Genomic DNA, 20,381 nt, shown 5'->3' with positions numbered 1-20,381 from the left:
ACCACATTGATTGATACCAGCTGAGGCCCTGGCCTCTGACCTGGAAGGAAAGTTGGGGGTCCATAAATCCTCCCTACTTCTGTCTGACAGGAGGGCCCTGGCCGGCTCAGAAGCGTCGGTCCGTTCACCTCAAGGGTGCTGGTTTGAATCCAGACTAAACTGTTCCTGTTGCGTGGCTCAGTTCAGTTCCCATGTCATCCCTGGACGCCACAAGCTTGCAGGGGCTGGGATCCCTCCATGGCTCATCCAGCCCTCACCCGCTCTGCTCAGGGGGCCCTGATGGGGGGGCCGGGTTTTGTGAAGGCACGTGACATGCACCCATGGGGGTTGGGAGTGTCACATGATGGGTGGGGCTGGGAAAAGAGGGGCCAGTTTCAAGGGAGACCTGGCTACTTTGGTGTGATCCCCTAGGGCCCAGGAAGGAATGCAAGCTGGGCCCTGGGGCTACCAGACCAACGCAGGCCTCTCACTGCGTGACACCGGCCTCGGGGCACGCTCAGTAAAGATCTCTTTCCTACAACTTGGCTTGCTGTGGGTGTAACCTGGAGCTGCTGGGCCAAATCCTGACTCCCCAGGTGTTGCTCAGTCCCCGGTGCTATAGTCATTGCTCAGGCCAAACCCAGAGCAGATTTGGGTGCGCTGCTTCCTGAGCTATGCCTGATAATCGCCCGGTGCCGAAGTTATGAGGTGAGCACAGTCATCACTTGGACTGGGTCAAACAGCACAAACGGCGGGACCGGCTGCGCGTTCCTCCCTGGGAGACAGCGGCCTACGCCCGGCGTGCTGGGGCCATGATCCCTTCGTGCTACTGCAATCGGTTCTTAACGGTAATCCCAGTGGGAAAGAGCTTGCTCTGTTCATTTGGGTCAGGAGACCACACCAGCCGACTGACCCAGGCAGGCCGTTGTCTCAGGCTCCGTCTAGCATCCTCCCATCGGCCCAGGACGCCAGCCTCCATCGCCCGCCTGTCGAAAGTTCAAACAACCCCTTTGCGCTTTCTCCGGTGTCGCTCCTCCCCGTAAAGCTCTGCAAAGCAGCCTCCTTTGCCCAGAAGAAACTTGACAGCGGCTAGGTGGCCGGCGGGCTGAGAGCCCTGCCTGGGTGCGGGCCAGCATCGTCTCATTCCCTCGTGCTCTCCCGCCTGCCAGGATCCAGCTGCCATTCGTCTCTTGACTAATACTCAGAGTCCTTTTGTCCTGGGTCTGTACAGCACCGGGCGCAAGGGGCTCCTGGGCCATACTTGGGGCTCCTAGGCCCAACTGTAACTCAGCCAGCGAAGAACGAGAGAGCAGCGGTCTATGTAGATCGTTAGTACCTGAATTACAGTGGACTGGCGGGGCCCCGAGCTGGGATCAGGCCCGCATTGTGCGGGCTGCTGCACAGAGTGGGGGATGGTCTAACTAGCCCAGGCAGCCTAAGGGAGGGAGAAAGGAAGGATGATTCCCTCTCCTACAGACGGGGAAACTGAGGCCCAGGGAAATGCGGTGTCGGGGCAGAGGCAGGCGTTGAACCAGACCCGCCCAGTCCGTGCCCAGCGCATTCCCGCGAGCCCCCCCCCCCCCCAGTGCCGCCCAGGAACAGCTGCCGAGGGCCGGGGGCGGCCCAGGGGCCGTGCAATGGGTGGCCGGGGCAGAGCGCAGCGATGCAAAGCGGCTCCCGCCCCCCGGTGCACTGGCGCCGGCTCGGGGGGTTTCCGGGCGGGGGCAGGGAAGACAGCTCCCGGCCCGGGCCGGGGACCCCGCCCGCAGGAGGGGCAGGCTGGAGGGCGGGCGAGGCTCCACCCCTGGGCGGGGGAAGGCCGCTGCCTCCTCTCCCGGGCCCGGGCTTCGACCTGCTGCGGGCCGGGCGGCGAGGGGCCCCAGCCGGAGGGAGCGTGGGAACCGCTGCTCCTGCAGGTAGGTGGGGCAGCGGGGCCTTGGCAGAGGGGGGCGTTGTGGGTAAGGCCCAAAGGACCATTCTGGGGGGGGCTCGGGAGGCAAGCCCTCCAGGGCCTGAGTCACTGGTGCCCTGCACCTTGTGTCCTCAGTTCCACCCGTGCAAAGAGGGGTCAGCATGCCAGGCGTGGCGGGAGATGTGGGGCAGCCCACCCAGAGCAGGAGCCTGGCACGCTGCCCACTCCGGCTGGCTCCCGGGCCCAGCTCCAGCATCGAACCCCTGCAGCTATTGCTCCCCCAGGAAACACACAGCTGGACTCCTGCCACCGGCCCCCCCATCACTGGGCCGCGGAGACGGTGAACCCCGAGGGAACAGCTAACCTGCCAGGAACACGCCTGGCCTGTCGCTGGCGCCTGTCAAATAGGCCAGCACGAGGACCGGACGCTGCTCTCCTGTCCTGGGTAAACCACGAATCAGAGCAGCAGAAAGTTCAGCAAAGCCACCGGGGATTTTCATCTGTCCCTCTGCAGCCCGGAGGTAGGAGACCCTGAATCCTGGAAGTTGCAGACTTTGTAGAGCAACCGACCCATCTAGAGCCGTGAACCCACCTGGCTGTCGTGGGACCTGCCCCAGCTCCATGGAGAGCTGTGTTGGTGTCGGCGGGCGCTGAACCAGGCCCCCAGCACCCGGTGCCTGTGGGGTATGGTAGCCGACTGTACGGCATGTTCCTGTAAACCGGACACGCTGTGTTGATATGAACTCACCCTGACATGGCATTTTCGGGACAGGGAAATCTTGCAACAGTAACAACCCGCCCTGGTGCTCATGGAATCCGTGTGTTCTGTGTTTCTTCAGGACCTGAATTAGAGAAGTGGAAACAGAGCATCGGATCCTCAGCTGTGTAAATCAGCAGCGCTCCGCTGAAATCCAGGGAGCGACCTCAGTTTGTGCCAGCTGAGGGGCCGGCTCGCCGTGTGAATTATTCTTAGGAACCGGCTGGTGACTCTTGGGGAAAGTCACCAGCTGTTCATTCAGTGTTGGCTTTGGAGAGGTAGGGTTCCCTAGTGGCTAGAGCAGCGGACCAGGAGCCAGGAATCTCAGGGTCTGTTCCTAGCTCTGAGAGTGAAGGGTGGTCTAGTGCTTAGGAAGATGGACTGGGGGCTGCCAGGATACCTGGGTTGTAGTCTTGGTCTGCCACTTTGATAACTCACTTCAGCTAATCCAGAGAGACCAGGTGGGTGAGGTAAGATCATTTATTGGATCAAGTTCTGTTGGGGAGAGCAGTGACCTTTCAAGCCACCCAGAAGTTGGTCCAATAAAAGTTATTACCCCCCCCTTGTCTCTGTCATATCCTGGGACCCACACGGCTGCAATTACACTGTATTAACCAAGGCCATTTAGTTTCTTCTGCTGAGCCCATCATCATGGTATCTGACGACCTCACAGGTTTATTAACATGACTGTCAGGCGGCCTGTCTCTCTTTGCTCTCTCCTCTCTGCCTCAGTTTTCCCGGTTGTGAAATGGGGACAAGGCTAGTCAGTGCATGCCAGTGAGGGCAGCTGGAGGCTGGCTGGGAAGACACGTTGGGGACGGCTGGTAAAGCAGGTTGGGGACGTGCCAGGCTGTTGGAGGGCCAAGGAGCCGAGCGTGTTTCCTCTCAGTCGTTCTGTCGGAAGTTTTGCAAGAGAACAGGTTCAGCAGGATCTTTGCTGGGCTCTCGTCCCATTCTGGAGGCAAAGTCCCGCCAGGCCTGCCAGGGCACAGCCACCAGGGCAGGGCGCCAGGCTGCACAGATGGAGATCTACGTTCCCCAGGCCCCCAGAGACCTTGCGCTCAATGGCTACCTTGGCCAGCCCCAGCTTCTCTCCTCGGCTCCCCGGGACAGAGGCCGTGGGCCAGCAGTGTGTAGATTTTGCGGGAGGGGCTGGCAAAGTAGAGCGGGGGAAGTGGGGATGGAGAGAGAATGAAAAGGAGTAAGAGAGCGAGCGGGGGATACGCTGAGGAGAAATGGCCACAAACCTGGAGAGACGGAGCTGAGCGCGGGTCGTTCCCACGGGGCTAAGGACTCGCTGCAGTGAGGGAATTCCACGGCTGGGCACTACAGGGAGCAGCATTGGGATTTATTAGGGTAGCGCCCAGGAGCCACAGCCCTGGAGCAGGCCCCCGCTGGGCCAGGCACTGAACAAACACACCCAGAAAATGGTCCCTGCCCCAAACTGCTGACAATCATTAGACACAGGTCAGCGGATGGAGACCGACCGACCCATGGGGGAGCACAGGAAACCAGGAGACTGTTTCAATTGGCCCGAGGGGCCGGGGCCTCGGCCCATCGGCGGCCTGACTGCTGTGAAGGCGTCCCGGCAAAGGAGTGCTTCCCGGCGGGTGCAGGAGGACGAGGAGGGAGCTGGGCCAATGTTTATGGGCGCGCCTCCCCAGTACAAGGGGCAGCAGCAGAGAAAGCACAAAGGGGCAAGTTTGCACATTTAACAAGTTGGAGATGGAGGCTGGGGGTCTGGGCTGATGGGAGCCAGGAGTCGGCATCTAACGAGTGAGGAGAGGTAGGGTGGGGATAGTCCATGGAGAGCCCTGAAAGCAAAGACCCGCAAAGGGAGGGTGATGTAGTCAAAGCCACAGGCTGGACAATCTCTTGGCAGCCACGCTCTGAATGGGCGTGGGGGGGAAGATTGCACGGGTCAAGGCCAGAGAGAAGGAGTTTGCGGCAATCCAGCCGCAATGAGGAAGGCTTGGCTGAGAGGGTTAGCTGTGCGGATGGAGAGGAGAGGCCAGATCGTGGAGATGTCCTGCAGAAAGAGTGGGCAAAGTTTCGATCTAGCCTGGACGTGAGGACCTAGGGAGAGGCCCAAGTCAAAGGGGATGCCCAGGTTAGGAGCCGGAGTGACAGGCATCATGGTGGGGTTGTCCACCGTGAGCAAGAACGGCGGTAACAGGGAGGACTTGGACGGGGAAGATGAAGAGCGGTTTTAGCCATGTGGAGCTTGCTCTGCCAGCTGGACCTCCACGAGGAGACCTCACAGAGACAGGCTGAGATTTCAGTTTGGACAGAAGGTGAGAGGTAGGTCAGTGAGACGGTAGCTGAACTGAGGTGTGTAGATGAGATGGCCCAGAGATAAGGTGTAAAGGGAGAAGAAACGGGGACCCAGGGCAGAGCTCTGTGGAAATCCCACAGGAAGTTGGAGGAGGGGGCGGATCCAGGATGGGACAGAGTCTCTGAAGCCAAGGGGGGGACAAGATTTCCAGAAGAGCAGGGCTGATGGTGTGAAAGGCAAAGAGGAGAAGGATGGAGCACTGGGTCTGATCTGGGCTAGCAAGGGGTCATTAGAGACTTTGCCACCACCTTTGCGTGGGGGCGGGGGAAATGGCTTTCCTGACCTCTGCAGGTGAGCGTCACAGCCCTGAACGTGCTACCTGGCCACTCCTGCAGTGAAACCTCCTTCCTGCTTTCTTATTGCCCAAGTCCCCAGCTAGCAAGACACATGACAGCCTCCCCCCTGCCAGTGTCTCCAGCCTTGTGACCCACGATGCACGCCCTTGTGACATCCAGCCCAGAAGCCACGAGGTCTGGGGCAGGGAGGGCGATGCCTGGGCGGGAATTCGGCACCCTGTGATTCCTGGGGCAGTGACTGTCTGCGGCGAACCGGAGAGGTGGGGAGGCGCTCAGCGCCCATGCTCTGTGCCCGCCGCAGGAGTGGCTGGGTCAGAAAACCACGTCCTGCTGCGTACGCTGGGCGTGCGAGGAGAGAAGAACCTGGGGACGGGCAGCCAGGAGAGGAGGGGCCGCTCGCTAGTGAGGGAAGCAGTATGTGCCGGGGGTGCAGGGAATGGCGAGGCAGGTCGATGGGGGTGGGCGGCGATGGATAGCCCAGTGACTTTTTCCTAATTTCAGGCCCACTCAGACTTTATAGGCCACAGCCTCGGCTGGGCACGTCTTAACTTCACAGGAGCGGAACTGCTGACTCTAGCTGAGGCCTCTGGCTTTAAAGCCCGATCCGAACGCCGCGGGTCCTGGGTTTGGGTTCTGCCTAGGGGTGCGTGTGACTAACTCAACCTGGCAGTGTGCTAGCGGGTGCCTGCTCGGGCCCTCCCAGCTGGCTTGGGGGCTCAGAGGCCGGGGCTAGGAAAACTAGGAAAGTGCATGTGTTACTGAGTGACTCACCTGGGACAAAGGAGAGCAGGCCAGGGGCTTCACGGGCAGGAAGAAAGGTTCCCAGACCGCGGCAAGCACAGCGCAGCCGGGAACTGCCCACGGTTCTGCTCAGAGCCACAGCTGCTGTCATGGCACAGACCCAGGTTACTGCCCAGCGCTAGCAGCCAAGCCCTGTTCGCTGGGGTGCCATCCTGTGTCACCCAGGGACAGACATCTGTAGAGGGGCCCTGAGCTCCAGGCCCCAGCGCAGCTGTCCCCCATTTCCTCCCCGGCGCTCACAGAGCAGCCACAGAAACGCCAGCCCAGGCCGGAGTGCCGAATCCGTAGCGCTAAGGAGGATGTGGAAGGGAAAAAGAAACCAGCTGTGGTTCTGGCTTGCAGGGGGAGTTGGCAGTGCACGCCCCTCTCACTGGTGAGCGGATCACGTTTGCCCTGGAATCGCGGAGAGAATCCATGTGGCGGTCACGAGGTTACTCACCTTCTCGAGTATAATCCAGCAGGACCCGATTCTGATCTCACTCCCGCTGGCTTAAGTGAGGTGTAACTCCAGTGAAATCATGTTCTGCTCCCGTTTGGCCTTTCCCAGGTTTGCTGGTTCGTTCTCCTGCTGAGTGACTCCACCCTGGCCCTACGAGGTTCTGGGAAAATGAAGCCCTCTGTGACCCCCAACAAGGTCTGCCTTAGAAACGGACACGAACGCTGCGTCTCCTCCTTGGACCCTGCTGTTGGCTGCGCTCGGGACGGTCCCAAGTCTGTGTGGGCTCCGGTGAGAATGTCCTGGGGTTTCCTTATCCTGTTCTTTGTATACACGCGTGAGGGTTGGGAGATGCTGAGCCCCAACGTACGTCCCTCGGTCTGCGATTAACCCAGGAGGAGCCTGGCAGATGCCTGAGGGCTGCCGTGCCCTAGGATTCTGCAGCAACATTACCCTGCTTCAGCGTTTTACTGAACAGGGCTGTGCTGGTGCTCTGGCCGGAGGCAGCTCTGAGGACTGGAGCAGCCAGGGGTCATGGAGTAGAAGCATCTACACGGCCTGAATCTAGCTTGCTCTCAGCCCTCCGTAGAACAGGGGCATCCACATGCATTCAAAGGTGCGTGGTGCGTTCTCCAGCCAGGGGTAATGGCTGGGACGGAGGCAGCTGGGCCTGGGCCAGGGTCGAAGGGAAGAGGCAGGGCCCAAGATGAGGTCTGCAGCAGCAGCAAGCCGGGGTCGGCTTTGCTGCTTGGGAACTTCTGGTTTACCCGGCTAGTGCGGCTGAATTGGGCAGCCCCAGGGTGACGTCGCTCTGCTCTCTTTGGCCACGTCGTGCCTCGCCCTCCAGTAATTGGTGGACATCACTTCGCTGAGCTCCCCAGAGGCAATGTGGTGCATCAGTTACCCAGGTTCCCACAAGCCTGGGTTCTAGACCCCCAGACCCTTACAAAAGGGGCCAGTGGCCAAATTCCCAGCAAAATAGCAGCACTGAGATTTGAGCTGAGGAGATAATTTTGCCAGATACCCTTAATGCAGGGATGGGCAAAGTACGGCCCAGGGCCACATCCGGCCCTCCAGACATTTTAATCTGGCCCTTGAGCTCCCGCCGGGGAACGGGGTCCAGGGCTTGCCCCGCTCCAGCTGGGGAGTGGGGTTGGGGACTTGCTCCACTCCGTGAGGCTCCCAGAAGCAGCGGCATGTCCCCCCTCCAGCTCCTACATGTAGGGCAGCCAGGCGGCTCCCCACACTCCCCCTGCCCCAAGCACTGCCCCCGCAGCTCCCATTGGCCAGGAACCGCAGCCAATGGGAGCTGCAGGGGTGGCGCCTGTGGACAGGGCAGTGTGCGGAGCCCCGTGGCTGTCCTTACATGTAGGAGCTGGAGAGGGGACATGCCGCTGCTTCTGGGAGCTGCTTAAGGTAAGCGCCACCTGGAGCCTGCACCCCTGCCCCGATCCCCCTCTCACCTTCCGAACACCTCTGTCCCAGCCCACAGCAACCTCCTGCACTCCTAACCCCCCAGCCCCATCCCAAAGCCCACACCTCCAGCCGGAGCCCTTCTCCCAACCCCCTGCCCCAGCCCGGAGCCCCAGCCCGCACTCTGAACTCCTAATTTCTGGCCACACCCCAGAGCCCACACCCCCAGCCAGAGCCCTCTCGCCCTCCTGCACCCCAACCCCGAATTTTGTGAGCATTCATGGGCCGCCATACAATTTCCATAGCCAGATGTGGCCCTTGGACCAAAAAGTTTGCCCACCCCTGCCCTTAATGTTTGGCTGTGATAGTAAAATACTAACTCAAAGCCCCAGGAGGCCTTGCTCTGGAATCTTCCCTCAGCTGAACCTGCACAGAGCCCCTGGGTTAGGTTCTCCCTGAGAGCATCTGGGACACTAAAACCTAACAGTAGAAAAAACCGACAGAGGAAGGCCAAAGGTTACAAGGCAAAACGTGAACGCGCTTTATTCTTTTCAGCCACTGCCAGGCCAGGCTTGTGATTGCAATTAGTCCCCAAAGCAAATGGGCTGTTTCCATACTGTGACAAAGCTCTGTCCTTGTCTCCGTGGGTCCCACGTTTCCTGGCGGATTTCGCTAGCCTCAGAGGCTCACTGTGACCCTCCACGTAACCCTTCTTTCTCTAGAGACAAGGGTCACAGTCTACTGAGCCATTTTCGTCATAAGCTAGTGAGGGAGGTGAGGAAAAGTTATCCTCCCTTGCACAGTCGCTGTTGTCTCCCAGTCTCGATGATTATCGGGGGAGGGGGAGAAGAGGGGAGCCCGGTCCCACCCTCTACTCCGGGCTCCAGCCCAGGGACCCTAATAGTATCAGCTATGGTAGCTGACCTTTTAGAAACCTGACACGTACAATTCCCTGGGCTACTTCCCCACAGCAGCCCCCACTTCCTCATGCTCCACTTCACCCTTACCTCAGGGCCTCCTTCCTTGTGCCCGATATGGTGTGTACTGCTCAGCCTCTCCAACAGCACAACTTCCTCCCACAGCTCCTGACGTGCACACCCACCTGACTGACTGGGAGGCTTTTACCTAGTTTCAGCCAGCCCCAGCTAGGTGTCCTAGCGTTCTCCCTGCCTTCTGGAAAGTTCTTAATTAGCCCCAGGTGTCTTAATTGACCTGGAGCAGCTGCCATTTCACTTATCCTGGTACCAGGGATTTGTTTAGCCTGGAGCTAATATATCTATCTCCCACGACTTTTCTATAGCCATCGGGCCTTGCCCCGTCACAATACAAAGTCATTGGTACATGGGGTCCTTTGAATTGCAGAACTGTTTTTCTTCTCCCTTGGACCTGAAAGGAAACAGAATCCTCTGTTTCCCCATCATTTTACACACCACATTCTGCTCTCAGTGAAATGAGTGAGATAGGTGCGCTCCTCGTAAAGCGACCAGACCAGTGGTTCGATTTGCACCAAAGAGATGTACTGTGCAGTCTTTACATAGCAACTCACCACAGGCCATCTGCTCCAAAGTACAGACCTCTCCCGCTTGAGCTAAAGAGTGACTTCTTTAGCCAGCAGCAGCCGTAGGCTGTTGTCCTCTGTGGACCGGCCACTTTACAAGCATCAGGCAAAACCCCAGGGACGCCAAGGACTGCAGGATATGATCTAATAATGCACGGCAACTTGGGAGGAGCTACGGCCCAGACGCACAAAAGTATTTAGTCAGGCTCCTAACTTCCACTGAAACCACTGAAAGCTAGGAACCTGACTACTTGTGTTCATCGGGGCCTGTCTCCACCCACACACACAGACCACACCCTGCATGCCCCCACTGCACAAGGTGCATCCAGTCTGCAGGGGAGATTTCAAAGCTCTGTTGTTTCAGATACTGCATACAGCTGTCTTTGCTTGTCCCCTCACAGCTGGACGCTCTAGAGAGCCGGGAAGAGCTCCTGCCATCTGAGCAGCGAAACCGGCTTTCCCACAAGGTAAGCTGTCTCCCATGGGCTGAGCTAAGCCAGAAAACCACGGAGTCAGCAGGGCGGAACGGCTCCATAAAGGAAGCGCTTGTTCTGCATTCCCCTTGTCACGCTGGGCTGGTTCTGCTTATGTTTGCATCACACTGCCGGGGGCGGTTTTAAGAGGCGTGAAGCTTACAGCTTGTGTTTGCTAAGAACTGCCAGAGCAGGGGACACTTACGGGTCACTTCCAGAACTAGCACCACGACCACAGCCCCCACTCGCCATTCACACTGGATCTGCACTGGAGCGACTCTCTTTGGCCAGATCCGCAGCTGGTGTAGATCAGCAGAGTTCCATTGACTTCGGTGCGGCAATTGCCAATTGAGAATCAGGCCCCCTTGGCTTCAGGGGACTTACTCCCAATTTACACCTGCGTAAGTGGGCACAGAATCACGTCTAGTGTGTTCTCTGGATTCCACTGCACCTGTCTATGACCCGCTGGGTAGGTGTCTTGTGTCAGTCAGACTTGGCTACACCTGGGCATGAGGGCGGAGGAATGAGTGCCTGAGATCAGAGGGCCTGATTCTTCTCTTACTTACACTGCGGTAAACCAGGAGTAACTTTATTAAAGACATTGGAGACACACCAGTTTTACACTGGTGTGAGACCAGAACTATGCTCTGTGGGTCTAACCATTGTCTTCTTGTGCGGCCATTGACACCCGTGCAAACAGTGTATGGGGTGCAAAATGCTCTCTGATGCAGTAGCATTTCACACCCATTTTGCACTCGTGTAAATGGCTGCACAGGCACGGGGCAAAGGCGAATCAGGCCCAGGCTTTGGCTCTTCAGCTGATTGTCTCAAACCTGCGTGTGTTGCTGCCTGCCCGTCTCCATTTCGTTCTCTCTTTCCGCCCCCAGTACTCCCGCTGTGCCCTGCCGGCCATGATCCTGGTGGGCATGCTCCTGGCCGGGGTTCTCACTTGTCTCTTCGTTTTTCCGTTTGGTTCCCCTCTGGAAAGAGGGAACGTTGGGCAGGATCCGGACAACACATGCAGTGACCCTTGCAGGTGCGTGAATATTGTAAGCATGGGCTTTTTAACTATTGTACGTCAGGGCGCCTCGGCCTTTGCTCACTAGCAATCCCCAGCCATCTGCTCCGTTTCTCCCGTGGCGTGCGCTGCCAGAATACTGCGCCGCCTATCCCAGTATCCTTCGCACCCACGCATTCATGTTCTCAGAACAGGCCCAGTTCATTGTCGTCCTGTACTTTGCGCAGTCACGTACACACCAGTGCAACACACCACCCTTGTGCCTCACGCCACTTTGCACGGCTGTAAGTGACGGCAGGAGGCACAGGGCCGTGATGAGCTGGGCCCAACTTGTGACAGTTCAGAGGTTAGCAGTGCTGTCGTCCCTGCTAGGATCGTGCTGGTGGAAAGCATCCCCGAGGGAATGGTGTATGAAGACAACAGCACGGTGAACCCATCCACATTTCAGGCCTGGAGGAATCTGATCAGAGGTGCTAAGAGCAGCTTGGACATCGCATCTTTCTATTGGACCCTGACAAACGACGACACGCACACTCAGGAAGCCACGGCTGGCCAAGTAAATAGCAAAAGCTGAATTAGGGGCTGGATCCTGCCAGGGCCTGATCCCTCCTCGGGCTCCAGGCTGCTGAAGTCAGTGGAGCTGCTCCCCTGCTCAGCGGGAGGCACATGCTTTGGTGGATGGGGCCAGAACGCTCCTCGGCCCGCAGGGCTGGCACCAACGCGATGACATTGTATTGTAACGTCCAGGAATACGCTGTACTCATCCAACTGCATCTGTGCCGATTTCACTCCATCACTTCCAAACCGGCCTGTCGGAGAGTGCCGAGACTCTTCTTGGTACCGCTGGATTCATTCCCTCTGCCACCACTGGGTCAATGCGAGTGAAACGCACAGGAGCCAGCTGTCCCTCTGCTGGGGCAGAAAACCGCAGTCGAATCAGCTAAATCCACCCCCAAATTAGCGTCTAATTACCCAGCCAGTAACGGCTTCCTCTTCCCAGGCTGTCAAGGGAGCCAGTTAGGGAAGGCTGTTGAGTGGAACATTGATTCGCCGGAGCTTGAGCCTCCTTTTGCAAAGCCTCTTTCATGGCTTTGGTTAGATCAGAGCGGGTCATGTTGGCTCGGACTCTGGCAGAGAAAAAACCCAGGGCGAGACTGGAAGGAGATGCAGTGAGTCCGCCCCTCCCACACAGGGAGCACCGTGAGCTGCGAAGGCAGAATTAGCTTGAGCAACCCCAATGCACAGCCTCTGCCCCATGCAGAGAGGCCGGCACAAGTCAGAGGTGAAGTTCCCCTCATCAGTGTGATCCCCATGGGGCTGTATATATAGGCACAGGCATGTCGCCATATGAATCATGCCCACTTTGACCTGGTGAGGAGGCAGCATTGGCAGAGAGTCCCTCCTCTGGGCTTACTGGCATTTTTAATTCCTTTTTTTAAAAAACAGGGTGAAGAAATCCTGGCAGAACTGCTGCAGTTACCCCAGCGAGGCGTCTCGGTGAGAATCGCAGTCAGCAGCCCGTCCTCGAAGCAGCCCCTGGACGACCTCCAAGCGCTGGAGCAGAGCGGTAAGATTCCTGAGTGCCGGGGGCCCAACCTGAGACCCCCAATGGGGCCTGATTTCCAGAAAGAGCTGAGCACCTGCCCTCTGAAAATCAGGCCCCTTCGTGGTGTTACACTTTGGGGACCCAAAATTCAATAAGCATTTTTGAGTATCTTGGTTGTTCTGACACCAAAGCAGCCCCCGTAGCCCCATCAGTGTAAGGGACCGGGGCGTAGGCGGTCTGGCCTCACGGTCATCGCTGGGCTGAGGTCTGCCCACCAGGACAGGAGTTGGAGGAATCACAAGGCTGGATCCCATAAACAAGAGTCAAGGTCAGAGTCAGGCCGGGGTCGAAGACCGGAGATTGGGGACGAGGGCACTGCAGAAGGCCAAGGCCCATGTGGTTGCCCAGACAAGTTCCTGGGCTAGCCCCTGGGATTCAGTAGGGGCACGTGGCCAATCAGAGAGCTGCAGGGTACTGTCACTCAGGGTCTCTTGGGCGGTACTTCTTGCAGCACCGTAGACCCAGGTTCTAGTCCCCGAGTCCTTACAGTCAGCGCCCAGGAGCAGCCCTCTGATAACGAACCACTGGGCACCACCTGGCCGTGTCACGAGAGGCTCTGCGGTAAGACACCCGGGGAATCAGGAAACGGCTCGCCAGGGCCCCCTCTGGCTGGTTTCTCCCCGCTCGATCCACTGTTGCCTGTGCGGCTCTCCGAAGGGACCGTCCCGCTCGGCGCAGAGGGAAGACCCGATTCTGGGACCCTGGCCGTGAAAGAGCTCCATGTCCTTGACACACCCTAGGGGCCGCTGTCCGCAAAGTCGACATGCGCAGGCTGACGGACGGGGTGCTGCACACCAAGTTCTGGATCATTGACAAGACCCACCTCTACCTTGGCAGCGCGAACATGGACTGGCGCTCCCTCACCCAGGTAAACACCTCCGAGGGGCAAGGGGGCCTTCGCCCGAGCTGGGGTGCTATGTACGCTTGTCCCTTTGACTGCCTGTTCTGCCGGCCTGCGGGGGCAGGCGCCGGGCGGGCTCTTAGCTGGGACTGAGGCGGGGCCGGTTCTGGGGTGTAGGGAAAGCTGAGGGAGTGTCGCTTAGTGCGGAGAGTAGGAACTGGAAGCCAGGACTCCTGGGCCGTGGTCCCAGCTCTGTTACTGACTTGGGCCCCAGTCTGGCAATGAGCGGCACGGAGGCTGACCCCATCCCCATACAGACCCCACTGATGTCAATGGCCATGGTAGGAGTCCAGCCACACGGACCTCGCTGCAGAACTGGGGCATTGGTTTCGAACATCTAGGATTCTTCATGCCCAAGCCTGTGGTGGATGGGAATCCTGGGGGCTGCCGAAGACCCTTCCTCAGGAAAATCGAAGCATCTCTGTAGCAAAGTGCCTGGGCTCAAGGTCAGACCTGCCCCCCTGAAGAGAGGCCGTGTAGCCTCATGAAAATGTTATTTCCAGGGCTGGGGCCAGGATTTCAAATCCCCAGGAGCAGCTTGGACTGGTTCCAGCACCACTTTGATTGGCTGTTCTGGGGGTGTCAGAATGAGCCCATGCCTCATGCCAGCAGAGACACTGGCAAGGCCAGCGCTGTTGCTCAGATTCTTTGGGGTGCCAATAAAAGAGAGATTAGCTAGAGAGAAAGTGGGGGGAGGCATCCCCACAGGCCCTGAAACCTCCAGCCAAAGAAATACGTGGCTTGCACAACCACAGCGCTGGGAGTTCCTCACGCCAACCGGCTGCACGTGACGGAGAGTTCTGTGCTGCTTGCCCTGCAGGTGAAGGAGCTGGGTGCAGCTGTCTACAACTGCAGCTGCTTGGCCAAGGACTTAGGGAAGATATTTGAAGCCTATTGGGTTCTGGGGGTGCCGGACGCCTCCATTCCATCACCCTGGCCGGCCAATTACTCCACCACATACAACAAGGAGACGCCTCTGGAGGTGCAGCTGAACGGGACGGACGCCGGCGTGTACCTTTCTGTAAGTTGAGGCACATCAGGGTAACCCTCTTCTGCTCCTTCTTATTGGTTTCATGTAGGATTTGCCGTAACCGAACAGACCTTGTTCTGGTCAGTTAGCTTGCCTCCTGCAGTGGCCAGTACATGCTGCTTCAAAGTGAGTTAAACCCCGCCGTGTTGCACCTGACCAGTCAGGCAGTGCTGCATATGGAAGGAAAATTTCCTTCCCGGCTGTACAGCCGTCAGCTTGACCCCTCTGTGCTGTGCCCAGAGCTCCCCGCCAGCCTTGTGTGCCGAGGGACGGACGGAGGACCTCCACGCACTGCTCAGCATCATCGACGCCGCCAGCCAGTTCGTGCACATCGCCGTGATGAGCTACCTGCCGACCATGGAGTTCTCGCACCCCCGGAGGTAACACCTCAGCGGCCCGTTGCGAAGCAGCTCTCAGGCTGAGCCCGCTCTGGGCACAGGGCTGTGCTGAGTTCGCTGCGCAGTGTGTGCCCGTGGAGATTTTGGGGCATGAGCTGTGTCCGAGTTGAATTCAGTAACAAGGGCAGGGGGGTGTTATCCTCATCCTTTAAGGCTCTACCCACCTCCACTGCTCGTCTCTCAGCCTTTGTTTCCTCCTGGGCCCTAAGTGCTGCTCAGACTTCTCCCTTTAACACTCCTGTGTCTGCTGCCGATCCGCTCCATGCCTTTTTCCCGCCGCGCTCCCTCCTGGGAACCGCTAGGATTGCTCAGAGTAAAACCCTAGGCCCCGTTTTCAAAAGGGACCTGTGGTTTTAGCAGCCCAAATTGAGATGCCCTAAAGGGACCCGATCTTCATCAGATGCCCTTTCTTTCAGGCATCACACATGGGGCACTCAAAATTTGCTAGTTCATTCTGAAAATTCAGGCCAATATATTTGAAAAAAGTTACTTTAAAAGGACCCCAGGCAGCCACCGCTGTAGCTAGTAACTCAGAGAGGCACCTGGGCAAGCCTTGTTTGTTTTCCCAGGTATTGGCCAACTATTGATAATCATCTCAGGAAAGCAGCCTACGAAAGGCAAGTCCATATTCGACTGCTGATTGGCTGCTGGGAGCACTCCAAGCCAGCCATGTTTCCTTTCCTGAAATCTCTGGCTGCCATGCAGGACAATGGGACGCACTATAGTGTGGAAGTGGTGAGTAATGCTCCGATTCGCACAGCAGCAGGGGTCAGGAATCCTGGAGTTCAGATCTTGCCTCTTACACTCATTCCCCTTTTCATGGCTTTTGGCAAGTCACTAAAGCCCTGATCCAGCAAAGCACTTAAGCCCACAGTTAAAGCTAACATGTGTAGTCCTGAGCTCCATTGAGACTGCTCCTGTCTGGATTGGTTTCCTCATCTATAGGATGCTGGAGCATTTGCCTGAAAGATTTCTCCAGGATCGTATTTGTGGTAGGAGACCAGCTGGATCCAAAGGGCCTTGCTGAGGCTAAAGGGACCATTATTCCTCATTCCCCAAGCCATGAAATCAACCCGGCCATGTCCAACTAGGAACCTTGCCGAATACTCAGTGCTGCTTCTGAGCAAGGTTCTCTGGGGAAATCGGCTGCACACGCCCAGCTGGGAGTGCCTGTCCCGGAAGCAGCTGTGAGGGGAGCCCACCTTCCAGGGAAAACAGCAGAGAAATTGGAGGTGGCAAGCCCCGGTCAGTGCTGTGGCTAGGAGTCGGTTTGGGGTAGATCTGCTCAGTCTGTTCCGGAGCAGCCGGATTCTTGGGTGAGCTGCACCAGAGACACATGGTGTTGCTGAGACCAGATGGATCAAATTGTAAGGGTTGATTCGCTCCTGTTGCCCTGTGCGTTGTGCCGCCATGGATACCAGCACAAAGAGTGGGCAAGGTGGGCGCATTTTACATTCCCTCTGTACATGATGCAGGGGCCAGAGAATTGGGACCTAGGGCTTTGTCCACCCAGGCCTGGTCTCCAAACCACAGGCTATGGGTTCAGAGCGACTCTTTCCATGGCCGCTGTTTGCGGTGCACTGATGCATTAGGACACTCATTCTGTGGGGTCTTTGTTTTCCTCCCTTCCATCTGAAGAGACTCTTCACGGTTCCAGTCAATGAAACACAAGCTGAGATCCCCTATGCAAGAGTCAACCACAATAAGTACATGGTCACCGACAAGGTGGCCTATATTGGTGAGTAGAGCCCGAAGGATCGAACTGCCACTGCTGACCCCTCCCTACCGACACTATTAAATATGTCCTGTATCCTTCCTCCTTGGCTCACTGACAAACCGTCTCCCCGCACACTGGATAATATAGTTAAATAACCCAGAGCGCGGGAGAGCCTGGGAGCTCTAGGCGGGCAAAGGCCGTGATGTGTCCAACCAAGATTTGACAGGAGATGGGGAGGCAGCGCGGCACGCACACTCCGACTGCCTGCAGAGGAGAGCACCCTTGCATGGCTGGTGGCAGGAAGAAGGTGAATCTAGCTGGCCCCGGGGAACGAGGAGGGGGGCAGAGCGAGAGGCACGCCAGCAGTATGATTCTCAGCTACTCCGCTCCTGCGTGCGGGGAGAGACCCTTAAAATGGTGTCAGTTTGCAGGGGCCTAAGTCTGCTCTCATTTACTTTCTGCTTCTCAGAGCCTCTGGGGAGCAGAGACTAGCCCGGGCGCTGTGCACTCTGCCCGCACTCCGAGGCCAGGGCTGAGACCGGCCGAGGCAGACGCCTTACACCAGCCCCACCCCAGCTGGGATGGCACCCGCACAAAGAGGGCTGCTCAGGGGCCCTTCCCACTCGCTTTAAGGCTCTTTTACACACTGCCAGAATGGTTTAAAGGGGCCTTTGTGTGAGTGAGACTCGGGCCCAGGGGCTGTAAGGTCAGGACAGCTGGAACAAGGTCGTGAAGGAGTTTAACTGTAAAGTAGGCAGCTTTCAACTCAAGCCTGAAACACACAGGGAGCCAGCAGAGGGGCCTGCACATGGCAGGTCTGTGCTCCCCGTCAGTGCACATGGGAGAACAGCAACTGCACACGGTGATGCTGGACTCCGGGGGGCCGCTAGGACTCCGGGGGGGAGGGCGTGTTCTTAGTTAGGACAAGAGGAAAGGGAGACCTGGCTGAGAACTGCAGGCTGGTGGCATACCCAGGAAATGCTGGGGCAGGCTGCACACCCAGAAGAGATTCTTCGGGCCTGCCTGGGTTGGTAGAACAGAAGTGTCCGATATGGGAGAGCCCAGGGCTGCCAGGGTCATGACGGCGTTTGGGCCGGCAGGTGCGATAAGCTCTCTCCTCCTTCTCCCTGAAGGTACCTCCAACTGGTCAGGAGACTATTTTGTGAGAACTGCAGGATCTGCGCTTGTGGTGAACCAGTGCGACGCAAACGCCCAGGGCGAGCCCACAGTGCAGGAACAACTCCAGGCTGTGTTCGAACGGGACTGGAACTCCCAATACAGCAGGGACATCAGCACCTTGGGCCAGTGGGAAAACATCTGCAGAGGTCACTAGGAGGCTACGCCGCTGAGGACTGACAGAAGGAAATCTTGGCATCACAGAACGACCTGGCTACGGCATGTCAAGAATACACGTCAGGGCAACATGGCCACCCCAGCACTGCAAACATGGTGGGGTTGACATGTCCCTTCCAGAGCCTGAAATATCCGGTGTCACCTGGTTTCTTGCTAACCCATTTGGTTTATCTGCAATGGCATTCGTCATTTTTTGAGCCCTGGTGTCTCTCTGGAACACAAGGTCACCCCACCTTCAAACACTAACAGCTGAGCCAGGCCATGAATTGACATGATCTTCTGAAAATTCATTGCAAGGCAGGGATCTGTAGCATGGTCTTGCAAGGAACAAGGAAAGCATTAACTCAATAGCTGAAAACTTTAGGGGGAGAACAGGAGATAGGCTTGAATAAAGTCACCAGCTATGGAGCTGCAGGTCACAACACTCAGGTAAAGGTTGAGTTCCATTTTGTACTCAAAGCAGGGATGCAGCATCTTTATAGTGTCAGAAAAATGCAGAGTGCCCTCCTCAAACGTACCGTATTTCCTCTCTGAGCGCAGAATGACTCGAGGCTCTGTTGGAAGCAATAGGTTGTAATGAAGCAAAATGATTAACACCTGGATCTAAGTATGGTGATTAGATAGGCTACAGAGAGGCATCCGATGAAGTGAGCTGTAGCTCACAAAAGCTTATGCTCAAATAAATTTGTTAGTCTCTAAGGTGCCAGAAGTCCTCCTTTTCTTTTTGCAGATACAGACTAACACGGCTGCTACTCTGAAACCAGAGAGGTTCAGGTAACTCTTAGCTGGGCCCATCGTGATATCGGGGTAACTCCACCTTTCCTGTCCAGCTAGTTTGCAGCCGGGAGACTATGGGAGACTGAGTGATATTAGGGGGGCTGGAGAAGTGCCAAAAACCACACAAGTTGGTCCCATAAAAGCTATTATCTCACCCACCTTGTCTGGCTAATATCCTGGGACCGACCCGGCTACCACAACCCTGCATGCAGCGTTCTTGCTGGCAGATTCCTTGGTCCAACGGTCACTGCTCTTTGAAGCTTCTGTAGCTGCGTTCTGGCTTTGGCATCGGTGCTTGGAAGGGGCTGTTGCACATGGAGGCAGCAGCATAGACATATTGGGACACAAAGATGTTGCAATTCTCCCCAAACCAAGCATTATGAACCCCAGCAATTCACAGCTCACGTTACACTTCACAGAAATCCAAACAGGTGCAGATAAGAAATACACTGTTAAGGCACCTCCGCAACCTTCGCTCTGCCCTGCAGTGATATCAGGAGGGAAAAATATGCAAAAAAATCCCTTCATGTGTCAGTTTAATGTAATCTGGGCCCACAAATGATCAAATGTCTTAATCCTAATCATGTGGCTATTGCACAGTGTCATTACAAACAGAATTCCCCACTCACACCAGTCTGTATCCGCTTTGGACCGGTGTAGACAGTGACACAAGGTACAGGGCATTCGAAAATCTAGACTGACCTGGGTTGGGGCTTGCACTATGCTACTTGCCAAATGCTCGGACTGCTGCAGATGAGCCTCAGCAAATCCTGTTGAAATAGTTTTGCTGGCTGAGATCACTGGACCTGGGTCTCTCCTTAGCCTGCACTTGAGAAGTCAGGAACACCTGAGTGAGCAGGTGTAAACACCATCTCATCAGACCTCTCCATTTGCTCAGCGTTTTGTAATCACTCTGCAGAGGTTGTAAAGGACTGACCAGGGCGCAAGGCAGAGGAAACCAGCCAGCCCTGGGTAACCGGGAAATTCTGCCGTGTGCAATCGTTGGGTGCAAGCCATTGTGTCGTTTGCTTGCACCTTGTTACTCGGCTGCTCGCTCCAGGGCTTGCGCGGCTCACTCAGGAAACATGGAACAATCTCACCAACCTGAGCCTGAGCAATTCCACACTACCCAGGAGAGAGTCCGAGCTTGTGGCAGCTGTTGCTCTGTGGTGAATTCAACCCCAAATGACCCTCAAGATCTTGAGAAAACGCAGTTAAGTTAGGGCAGGGGTGCCAAAGCAGTGCCCGCAATGGCACCCGCTGGGGCAGTTGTCTGCGCCCGCAGGACACCGCGCCACCGAAATGCCACCGCTGAGCGCGGCCGCTGGAGAACCGCCCGCCCAAATGCTGCCGAGAAGCATTGTCGTTGCTCGGCAGCATTTCGGCGGCGACACGTCTTGCCGCTACCGCTTCTTGGCAGCGTTTCGGCGGCGGGGTGTCTGGCGCCCGCCACAGTCTTCTGGGAATAGGAATGTGCCATTCCCACAGAAAGGTTGGGGACCACTGAGTTAGGGTGTGCCTGAGCCCAACATGCAAAGCAGCCTCCGGCCCTGCCCCTTTTAAGAGCGAAATGAGGTCCTCCAGGAGTCCTGAAGCCCTAGCCCAGAGATGGGCAAACTAC

The 20,381-nt window shown here is 57.1% G+C and overlaps 1 protein-coding gene across 4 annotated transcripts; it reads left to right on the top strand.

The window, feature by feature from the left end:
- Positions 1–1,764: 1,764 nt before the first annotated feature.
- On the top strand, positions 1,765–18,635 carry PLD3 (phospholipase D family member 3). 4 transcript variants are annotated; one of them, XM_074937737.1, is made up of 13 exons: positions 1,773–1,895; positions 2,176–2,412; positions 6,628–6,807; positions 9,889–9,954; positions 10,848–10,996; positions 11,351–11,534; positions 12,425–12,545; positions 13,325–13,452; positions 14,306–14,506; positions 14,756–14,895; positions 15,483–15,648; positions 16,552–16,651; positions 17,764–18,633. In XM_074937737.1, exons 3-13 carry the CDS (start codon positions 6,688–6,690, stop codon positions 17,961–17,963), a joined length of 1,575 nt encoding a protein of 524 aa, XP_074793838.1. In that variant the 5' UTR covers positions 1,773–1,895; positions 2,176–2,412; positions 6,628–6,687; the 3' UTR covers positions 17,964–18,633. The 4 variants fall into 4 exon arrangements, with proteins under 4 accessions (XP_074793837.1, XP_074793838.1, XP_074793839.1 ...); XM_074937736.1 differs by lacking the exon at positions 2,176–2,412 and having other exon boundaries at positions 1,765–1,895; positions 17,764–18,635; XM_074937738.1 differs by lacking the exons at positions 1,773–1,895; positions 2,176–2,412; positions 6,628–6,807 and adding an exon at positions 6,936–7,132.
- Positions 18,636–20,381: the final 1,746 nt, after the last annotated feature.

This window comes from Natator depressus, chromosome 23 (genome assembly GCF_965152275.1).
Source record: "Natator depressus isolate rNatDep1 chromosome 23, rNatDep2.hap1, whole genome shotgun sequence".
Classification (NCBI taxonomy): Eukaryota; Metazoa; Chordata; order Testudines; family Cheloniidae; genus Natator; species Natator depressus.
The sequence above is the reverse complement of the archived record's forward strand: the minus strand, read 5'-3'. Positions and strand labels throughout refer to the sequence as shown.

Coding starts and splice junctions, on each gene's coding strand:
- PLD3 (XM_074937736.1), top strand. CDS start 6,688: ATGAAGCCCTCTGTGACCCCCAACAAGGTCTGCCTTAGAAACGGACAC. Junction 9,955..10,847: donor GAAACCGGCTTTCCCACAAG/GTAAGCTGTCTC, acceptor TTCCGCCCCCAG/TACTCCCGCTGTGCCCTGCC. Junction 16,652..17,763: donor CGACAAGGTGGCCTATATTG/GTGAGTAGAGCC, acceptor TTCTCCCTGAAG/GTACCTCCAACTGGTCAGGA.